Raw genomic sequence first — 10,631 nt, forward strand, 5'->3', positions numbered from 1 at the left:
TTCTAAAGATGTCCAAAGGATTGTCAAAACAGATGCCAAAACTCAATGGAGTCAATTATGCCTCTTGGTTGGTTCTCATGAAAGCCTATATGCAAAACACTCAGCATTATGGATATCATCAGTGGTGCTACTCCTTTACCTGCTGATGTGGCACAAGCAGCAGTGTGGCATACCTCCAACACATGTGCTCAAGGAATAATTACCCTATATTGTGATCCAATGATCACAATGGCTATTGACACACAAGATACTTCCAAAAAGAAGTGGGATGAACTCAAGTCCAAATATGGTGAACCTTCTGCCATGACGACTTTTATGGAATTCCAGCAGTTGATCTGCATTCAAATCAAACCTAAAGATGATGTCATGGTTAAAATCTCCAAGATTACCATGATTATGGCCACTATCCAAGGCCAGGGCATTGGTCTAAATGACAAAATGAAAGCCCTCATCCTGGTTCATTCCATGTCCCAAGCCTGGGAACAGGCTCCCATCAATATCCTCTCTTCTATTCCTGCCAATCAATTATCCACCAATACTGTCATACCTTGAATGAAAGAAGTCTGGAGTCATAAATCCAGAAAGTCTCTCCTGCCTCAGCAGGATTCATCTACATCTGCTGGCACCAAGGTTAAGCAGGAGTCCAACTCACTCCTTGCTTGAATGAATAAGCCACTGCTTTGTCAAATATGCTGTGGCAGGCACAATACTCAAGATCATTGTGGAGGAAATCCTGGTGGATCTGGATCTGGCTTCTGCAGAAATCATGGAGGTAGAGGTCATGGAGGTTCACACAGAGGTGGTGGATGTGGTGGTTATACACCTTACCTGCAAAACCAGCAACAGCAACAGTCTGGTTCTGGTGGCTGAGGCCATAGCCAGAATCGCTGATGTGGTAAGGGCAAGGCCCGATGTCACACACCAAAGGTGTTTGGTGAGGTGGACATGGATGTAGCTGATGAATGGAGGTGAAGACCATAGCCCTCATGCGAAGAAGGACAGCCAGCAATGTCGGCAGTCATCCCTTGCACAAGAACAGGTTGTCAGTGCCAAAGAAAAAGGAGGAGGCAGGTTAAGTGCCAATAAAATTCTCAAGTGCCTGTGTACAGCATTCCGGTTTTTGACATATCTCCACCAGTTCTGCAGACACTGAAACCATTCCCACACTCACTTGTAGTGCTCAGCCATGCGATCCTACCTTCCAGGATTGGAAAGGATTTGCGCACTCCACACGTTTCTACAGCACTCCCTCCAAAAGACGCTCATTTCACTAATTCTTCTGATATGGCTGCCTCCACATCAGTCATTTCGCTTGTCCCCTTTGCTAGGGACCATGGCTACATATATCTACCAGGAGTTCCTACCAGCTTCCATCCTGAAGCATCCTGGTACATCCCACCCTCGTCTGCCCCCTCTCAGCCCATCCAGCTTGGACAGCATGTTCTTTTTGTCAGTATGACCTCCAGGAGGACATTCTTTGGTCGCCTCAGGTCTGTCATTCGCTTGGAAAGGTCTTATGTGGTTGTTTCAGTCTCTCCAGTCCAAGAAGCATATGGATCCTTCCTCCCTGCCCCCTGCAACGTCTTCATACCAGTCTTGTCCATCATTCTTCCAAAATTGCGACAGCTACAGTATAATCTACTGTTCTCCACTCTCCCTGATCACATCCATGACGAGTATGATGCACATCTTGCCTCCTTGTTGCAAGATACAGCAGAAGACGCTCCCCCTTCATCCTCTCTTCCAACAGATCCTTGTTCATGAAGTTTTTATTTGCTTCACTGAGGGGATGGTTTGGGGGGGAAAGTTGCAATCCCCTATGCTCCTGTCACCCCACAGACCCCCAAAGCTTGACCCCTGTTGACATCTGACTCACCCTGTCTGCTTTTGGATGTACTATATTGGCATCAGATCAGTGCTGCCTCTCTGTCATCCCACCTTGGCCTAGAAGTGATCTCTTCAAGATGTGACATGCACAGCCTCCCCCTAATGTGATTCCAGTGCACTTTCCCAGTTCCTGACATTGCTTGACTCATACTGTGACATTCTGACTGTCTTTGACTCACCTATTGCCAATACTTACCAATCTTTTGACTTTGCTTACTGATTCTTCACTTTTTGGCTTACTTATCCTTACCAATGCTTACCAATGCTTTCCAAGATGATTACCCATCGCTTACATTCCTTACTCATCAGTTACCAATCACTTACCAAGTGTTTGCACCTTGTTTTCCATAGGCAACGCCCCTGTACTGTATATAAGTCACTGCACTTAGGTAGCAAAAAAAGAAGACATCAGAGAGCCCCTCTTGCTCGCAATTTATCATCACTCAGTAAATCATTCATCAGCTTCAATAGTTGAGACTTTATTAAGGGTCTAGCTATCATCTACTTCGCTTATCATCATCTATCATCCATATACTTCGCCCCAAGCCCTCCCTGAGCTCAGTGCAGCTTAGGACATCAAATTAAGTCACCATCCATCCTGCTGTAGGCTGACAGCAGTCTACCCTATCGCTTTCTATCACATTCTTGCTCCCTCTTCATCAGGAGCACCCCCAACCCTCAGCACTCATCTTTGAGTGTTGTAGCTCGCAAAAACCCTCCCAAAGAACAGGTTCTACCATCTAGGTACCACATAGGCACACCACCACTCGCTTTCATTGTCTTTTGTGTTGGTTTTGGTTGGTTTTCACCACTGAACCTCACTTTGACTCACACCGAGCCAATAATGTCAAAGTCGAGGGTGCAGAAAATGTTGAATCCACATACCTGGAAGAAATTCCCAACTACCAACAGTATGAATATGCTGCTGATGAATTCAACATCACTGCTGTGGACACACCTTGTGAACAAACTCCAGAACTTTCTCCCAAGCAACCTGCTCTGGTTGAGAATGTTTATTCAAATGACCTCTTGCAATATATTGGTTCCCATGTAATTGGTGAAACCATGGCATATGATCCAGACCTCACACATCAGGATATTACAACAGCAATGGAATTGGTAGAGTTAACTCCCAATAATCCTGTTGATCCTTCCACAGGCCAACTAGCTTCCTGGTATCTGGAGGAAATTCAGAACCATCAATTAGATCTAGTTGAGTCAGTCAAGATTCATGTACAAATCCCTCATTCTAATTTGCCTTGCACTTGTTCTATATGTCAATGAGCAGCCCTCACTTTACACTGAGTGGTCTCACCCCTATAAGAACCCTGGGAATGGGAGACTTTGAACTCTCATCAGAGGCAGATTCCCCTTCCCACTCATGGGAAGGACAGGATATGTCCTTGTAGTCCCAGCTTGCCCTCAAATTGAGTGGCAGATCCCATTTTGGCTCACAAGGACATGGTGGCAATTAGGGATGTTGAGGGAAATGGTGGGATGTCTTTGGAGGCAGACAGGAATGCTTGTCACCCTACCAGAAATGTTCGAGGACATGATCATTGCAACCAAAGATCTGTCTGTGTATTAAAGAAAAACTGCCCTATGTCTTTAAAAGACTTTCACGAATCTGTGCCTATACCTGTGCCATGTAAACCTTTTCGTATTAAACATAATCCAGATACCGAGTATGATCCTAACAACTCAGCTGCAGGATATTTCCCTGGTGAGTTCGATGGGAATGCATACAATGCTTTTGACTGCTACCCTTTGGGTGTGCATGCATCATTTAAGAGTCTACCAAAAGGTCAGTCAATTTGGATGTTGGATTCTGGAGCTTCATACCATGTGACTCCATTTAAAACTGATTTCCTTACCTTCTGAGAGTTTTCTACTCCTTCCCTCGCCTCTACTGCTGGGTTAAGTCGAGTTCAACTTCTTGGAGAAGGAACAGTTGTTATTCACCTGGAATCTGGGCATAACCTTGCTCTCCATAATGTTGTATACAGTCCTTTGTTCTTGAAGAGACTATGTTTGAGAAATGCACTGTTGAAAAATGGGTATCACAGCACAGCAACACTTACACACAAGGTGATCCGAGCACCAGATGGCCAGAGTGTCCTTGAGGTGCACTTAGCCTCTCTGACTTCACTGCTACATTGGTTTGTGGGCATACCACTTCCACCTACCAACACATATGCGGTCCTTTGCCCTCTGATTAGGATTTTGCCAGAGTTGCTTTGGCATAATCAACTTTGCCATCCTGCTCAAACTATTCTCCATCATCTCCAATGATTGGATCTTCCCAACTTACAAATACAGGGGGAGCAATCTACCTGTAAAGGTTGTGCACAATGCAAATTGTCTTCTGAAACCTTTAAACCCTCCTGGAAACATGCAACTAAACCTCTTGAATTGGTCCATGCTGACTTACTGGAGTTACCAGTGGAATCTTATTTCTGCTCGAAATATATCCTTACCCTTCTTGATGATTATTCATCTTATGGTTTCTGTCTCTACCTTCACAACAAATCCAACACCTATACTGCCTTTGCCAATTGGTTGGTGTCTGTCCAGAACACCACTGGTCACCATCTTCTTGCACTCCATTCAGACCAAGGGGGAGAATTTATGGGTTCTACCTTCAAGACACTCCTTTCTACACATGGTATTACTCATCAATTATCAATTGCCAATCAACCACAGCAAAATGGTCATGCAGAACAATGTAACAGAACCATTTCCAAGAAAGCTGGCACCATTTGTCATCATGCATGTGTTCCAAAACACTTTTGGAATTTTGCCTTTGATTGTGCACTGCATGTGTACAATAGAACTCTGTTAAAACAGATTCTATTCAAAACTCCAGTTGAACTATTCTTAGGAAAAGTCCCAGATGTATCCTATTTTCACACCTTTGGTTGCAAAGCCTTTGTATGGGTTCCTAAAGACCAACACAAAGACAAATTGGAACCTCATGCTATCAAGATGGTATTTTTTTGGCTACAAGCCTAATACTAAAGGATATAGATTCCTAAATGGTCAAAAGATCATCCTTTCTCATACAGCAAAATTTGTAGAAGACTCCTTTCCTTTCTGCTCAGATTCTAAAAAGTCTGAAACCTTTGACCCTGGTTCTGAAAGTGATTCATCATCCAAATCACCTGATTCTTCCAACTCTGAAAGCCTTCATTCATTACCAGATCCTGATCAGATCCAACCACCACCTCATCACCAGCAACCACCTCATCCATTATCACAACCACCAAACCCACAGCAGGGAAAAGCTGCGGACCAGCCTAGAGCTTCTGGTTCAAATCAACCAATTAGAAGAGCACCTGCTGCTACACCATCAGTCGACCCTCAATTTCTTTGTCATCCTCATACTCCTTATTCTGTTCCTGGCAACTCCTGAAATGTTCAGAGAGCACAGTCAACAAAATGAAGATCAAGAACCACATCCTAAATGTTGATTTATCCCTGTTTCCCATCCAGGAAACATTTATGGAGATAGACCTCCAGTTCAAATAGAAAGGGATATTCAACAAAATTGGCATCAAGCACAACAGTGGATTTGTAATGCAGAGCATAATATTTGAGAATGTGAAGAAGCTTGGAGATGTTATGATGAGGAGCATAGACCACCTTCTCTGGTCTTACCACCAGCTTTGGTACCTCCTCAAGTTCCTCATCAGTGGACTGAACATTCACATGGAACTACTCCATCTTCTCCATTATCTCCCTTACCTCTGCTTCCTGAATCTCCAAAAGGAATGCTGGATCAAGAAGCAGAGATGCATCCTTTTGAATTTGCTCTCACTGCTCACATAAAAGAATCACCAGAACACTATAAAGATGTTCTGAAATTGTCTCCCAATTTACAAAAGAAATGGTTTAACACCATGAAAGATGAATTAAAATCTATTGAAGAAAGACAAGTTTGGACTTTGGTGGATCCTCCTAGAGATTGGAAACCAGTCAAGTGTCAATGGGTTTTTGCTATCAAAAGTGATGGTCGCTATAAAGCTTGTCTTGTGGCAAAAGGCTTTACACAAGAATTTGGCATCAACTTTGAAGATACCATCTCTCCAGTGGCAAGATTTGAAACTGTGTGGATCTTACTAGCATTTGCTGCCCAGAAAAATTGGGAAATGGAATCCCTGTATGTAAAAACTGCCTTCTTATATGGCAACCTCAATGAAGAAATTTATATGGAGCAACCAGAAGGTTTCAAAGTTCCAGGTCAAGAGTACAAGGTCTATTGGCTGCTTCGAGCCCTTTATGGCTTAAAGCAAGCAGCACTTGCATGGAATAAAGCCTTACATGCTTCACTCCTTCACATGGGCTATATACACTCGAAAGTGGATGCTGGCATATACATCTACTCTTCAAAAGCTGGTATAGTCATTTTCCTCATCTATGTTGACAATGGATTATTCCTTGGATCAGACAAACATCTTCTTAAAGCCAAGAAAGAAGAATTTATGAAGAAATGGGAATCTCGTGACCTTGGAGAAGTTAAAGAATATCTTGGTATTCAAATACACTGAGATCGATCGAAGAAAGAAATTTATCTCAATCAAACTCCATATGTTAAAAAGGTCATCAAAAGATTTGGAATGGAGACTGCTCGAAATGTTCACACTCCATTACCTTTGGGATATCAACTGGAAAAAGGTCCTACATCATATCAAGCAACTTCCCAAATTCACTCCCAGTACCAGTTGATTATAGGGTCTTTACTCTATATGGCACTTGGAACTCATCCAGATATTGCCTTTGTGGTTATTCACATGTCACAATATATGGCTAATCCCACTGAGGATCACCGAAATAAAGCCTTGCACATAGTTTGCTATGTTGCTTTGACACCAAAACTTGGGCTTTAATATTCTGGACTTGAGTCGTGAATCTTTGGATTTGCTGATTCTGACTGGGCATCAAATAAAGACACTTGTCATTCTACCACTGGTTATGCCATGTTCCTTGGCAATTCCCTCATTTCTTGGCACTCTCATAAACAGAAGACAGTCACACTCTCTTCCACTGAGGCCAAATATATGGCTCTCTGTGATGCTGCATGTCAAATCACATGGCTTAATATGCTATTTGAAGAACTTAAACTCAAAGTTGACAAGACCATATTATACTGTGACAATATGGGTGCTCACTTCATAGCTGAGAATCCTGTCTCAGATGGATGCTCCAAACATATTGATGTCCAGTGGCACTATGTATGTGAATGTGTACAAGATGGTTTGTTCAGTATTGAATATGTTCCAAACTGATAAACAAAAAGCCAATGGTCTCACAAAATCTTTGACATGGCAGAAATTCAAAACAAATCGCTCGTCAATCAGTCTAGTCAATATACCATTTTAGAGTGAGGGGGAGTGTTGGAAATACTATAGTATGTCTGACGTCTAGATGTGACTAGACTTACACATTTTGATACACATGTAACATCACATGACTTACCTTAGCAATCAGCTCCACAGTGATGTCAGAATGACATCATATATTGCGTCATATTCCATAGCATTCCCTGCTATTCTTTACTATACATAGTAACAGTTTCCATTTACATTACTGGTCCATGTGTATGGAAACATGCATATAAACTCAGGGATTTTGACCCTAATTACTTATTGAATTCTATATTTGTTCTACTGTTCCCTCAAGAACAAGAGCCCCTACAAACTCTTTATCAAACCTACTCACTAACTCAAGTATAAGGCAAGTACTCTTGTCTATTGCTCTTCTACCATAGCCCGTCCTCTGCACAATAGGCAGTAGTACGAACAGCAACGATAAAACCCGATGTGGATCGAAGGCCACACAACACTGGATCGGTTGTTCGATGGAGACAAGGCATGATGAATGCAGATACTGAGCACTATGACTCAAGGTTTTGCTTTGATTTCATAGCGCTTTACTTACAGCTATCCTACTCTAGGGAAAACGGATATACAAGACGAAAGTACGACCTACATCCCCACAATCGCTGTTCAAGAATCCACAACAAACTACAAACAAGGGTTGTGCGGAGAGTCACAACGAGACACATGATGTGCGAGAGGGATCAAAGCCATGGAATACGAAGTGCTGCCTAGTATCATACAGAAGCTACAGCAAGTATGGATAACAACGACTACAGCAACCATGGTACAAAGAACAATGACGACGCTCGGTACAGATCGAAGGCTGTGCGAGGCTAGAACAGCCATTCGATGGCAGAAAGGCATGACGAGTGCAGATATTGAGCTCTACAGCTCAAGATTTTATGTCGGTATTGAGACGTTTTACTTACAACTACGATATTCTAGGAAAAATGGATGTACACAGCGAAGTATGAGTGACATCCAGGCGAGCGCAACACGAGCGCCTACTACAACTACGTACAGGGAGAAGACTTTCCCACCACCAGTCGAGGTCAAGGCTATCAACGCCATTATCAAGCAAGCTACACTCGAATTCGACCTGTGGTCTACCCACCATGTATCGCGACCACTTACCACACTCAGGAAACACACCAACGATGGTGACTTCGAGGAAGAAAGGCAAGCGCGAAGATCACGGCTCGATCTGCAACAGCCATCATTGAAGATACAAGATCCGACAGACATGGGCACCGAGCGCGACGGCCCAAGTTTTTATTTTAGTCACGCAACTTTTTACTCACAGAAAGGTTATTCTAGGGTAGACAACAACTTCGAAGAGAGTATGCATCGACTTACAGTGATACAAGTACGACGACTACGATATGCCTCCAGGAACAGGTTCAAAGTGACTCAGTGGACTTGCACACAAGACTTAGCATGAATAGCAACACGAGGGCGAGATTTGAAGTTGCGACGGGATACACAACATGTGAGGAGTATCGAGACCACACCGAGTGGGCTCTACAGCCCAAGTTTTAGTTATTTTCTTAGACCGTTTTCCTTACAGCCACCGCATGTTAGGGAATGCGAATTTTTACAGAGTATCAACGAACCTTCGAGTGTCGACGCACCTACAGTACCAAGGTCCGGATCAGGACGACCTGCGACCACATCCCTTCAAGAAGAAGACACTTACCTTACTGCCAATCGAAGCGAGTTTATAGGTCGACGAATCATCGAGTGGTTGGCGAAGGGAGACACCGTCTCCATGTTGGATATCATGCAGAGACACAGCGGTGTCTCGTTTGGATTGGGAGATATATTGAACGAGTCAGACGCTATACATATAGTACACATAGCCTCGTTGCCACAAGGCACGAGAGACCCCTCCGTCTACTACAAGGCCAGCATCAAAGGCACTTGAACCGTCGTATTTAATGGCACCGACATCGTGAAGGTCGACGGACGAACATCCTATTCACACAAGCCGTTCGACGCGTATAATGTGCTGCCTTACCACTCTACCAAGTCGAGTGAACCTAAACTAGACCCCAAGGGCACGACAGCAACGCTCAACAAATTTCTATGCCATGCTTTCTCTCCTGTATGCGCCACAACCGAATATCACTGCGGGTTACGCAGCTCCGCGCAGCCACTCAGTCCCTATGTCGCACCCCCACCCAATGCTAAATCCATCCTATCTGCGTTCAATACCCCATTCGACCCACATGAACTGGAGCACCCAGTCGTCCATCCTAGAAAGGATGGACAAGCATTCTTCGTCACAAATGGAGAAGCGTTCGGTATCTTAGACTTTACAGGGATATACGACAAGTACAAGCGAAGACCATCGCACTTAAAGGTACAGGGTACATATGAATGGCTACGTGATGAGACAAGGGTATGGCTCGTCATTGAACGATGGTCGTTTGAAGCAACAACAAACTTTCGATGGAAGAGATGCACAGAAGATTCATGTGCTGAGCTCGACAGCTCATCCCTTCCTTTTTGTTTTGTGTCGTCCCACTCACAGCTGCGTTACTATAGGAAAACCCGGTATCTACAACGGAGTACAGTGACAGACGAGGAGATACAGCAGACCGAAGAGTCGAAGTTGCACGAGGCAACTCAACAGTACTACTATGAATGGGGCGAGCGAGCAGGATACAGTGAAAGGGTACCCAACGATGGGTTTCAGGTAGACAAGCAGTGTAGCCATGCATCGAAGTTTGCGACGAGGGAATGCCTGACAGATCGACGACGACATGCATGGAGCGCACCAAGCGACATGAGTTCATGCACCAAGCCCGAGCGCTCGTTTTCATCTTTTGTTTTCATGACATTTTACTTACGAGTCTACAGTGCTAAGATATGTGACGAAGTGTGGAACCACTTCCAACTCGTTACTTCAGTCAGTTTCATGGCAACTACTGCAGCTTGGCCCAGTGCGCGACTGCAGAAGTCTGAAGGAGAAGAAGACAATGCAAGTTCGAGTAGATGAGAGGGTGTGTGGCACGCACGAAGCATCCGAGTCACACAGAGCGAGCACAGCAGCTTGACGTTCAGTTTTTACTTTGAGCCGCTTTACTTACGACTGCCTTATTCTAGAATATACGAAGGACTACGAAGTACAGGCGAAGTTTTAAGTCACCTCGATGCGGATCAACTGCCAGATAAACAAAGTAGCACTCGACAAGTTCGAAGCGACATGAATTCACACCCAGAGCCCGAGTGCTCTTCGTTTCCTTTCATTTTTGTGACAAGTTACTTGCGAATGTTTAGTGTTAGGGTATTCGACGAGTGCGAACACGACTGGTCAGCTATGATCGAGGGAGACTACCGAGTTGTGAAGACAAGCATCAACTA

At 44.1% G+C, this 10,631-nt stretch overlaps 3 protein-coding genes across 3 annotated transcripts; all 3 read left to right on the forward strand.

The window, feature by feature from the left end:
• The first annotated feature begins 7,814 nt into the window (after positions 1-7,814).
• F5J12DRAFT_532735 (uncharacterized protein) lies at positions 7,815-8,832 on the forward strand. Its single transcript, XM_051739914.1, has one exon. It carries the CDS (start codon positions 7,975-7,977, stop codon positions 8,704-8,706), a length of 732 nt encoding a protein of 243 aa, XP_051594718.1. The 5' UTR covers positions 7,815-7,974; the 3' UTR covers positions 8,707-8,832.
• Positions 8,833-8,943: 111 nt separating this feature from the next.
• On the forward strand, positions 8,944-9,189 carry F5J12DRAFT_728310 (uncharacterized protein; the record flags this gene model as incomplete). The annotated part of the gene is made up of 1 exon (XM_051741874.1): positions 8,944-9,189. A coding segment is annotated over one exon (246 nt), but the record flags the coding sequence as incomplete, so codon positions are not given.
• Positions 9,190-9,273: 84 nt separating this feature from the next.
• F5J12DRAFT_703568 (uncharacterized protein) lies at positions 9,274-9,582 on the forward strand (the record flags this gene model as incomplete). The annotated part of the gene is made up of 1 exon (XM_051740539.1): positions 9,274-9,582. A coding segment is annotated over one exon (309 nt), but the record flags the coding sequence as incomplete, so codon positions are not given.
• Between the last annotated feature and the right edge of the window lie 1,049 nt (positions 9,583-10,631).

Source organism: Pisolithus orientalis, assembly GCF_024613125.1.
Source record: "Pisolithus orientalis strain OTSU chromosome Unknown F5J12scaffold_79, whole genome shotgun sequence".
Lineage (NCBI taxonomy): Eukaryota > Fungi > Basidiomycota > Agaricomycetes > Boletales > Pisolithaceae > Pisolithus > Pisolithus orientalis.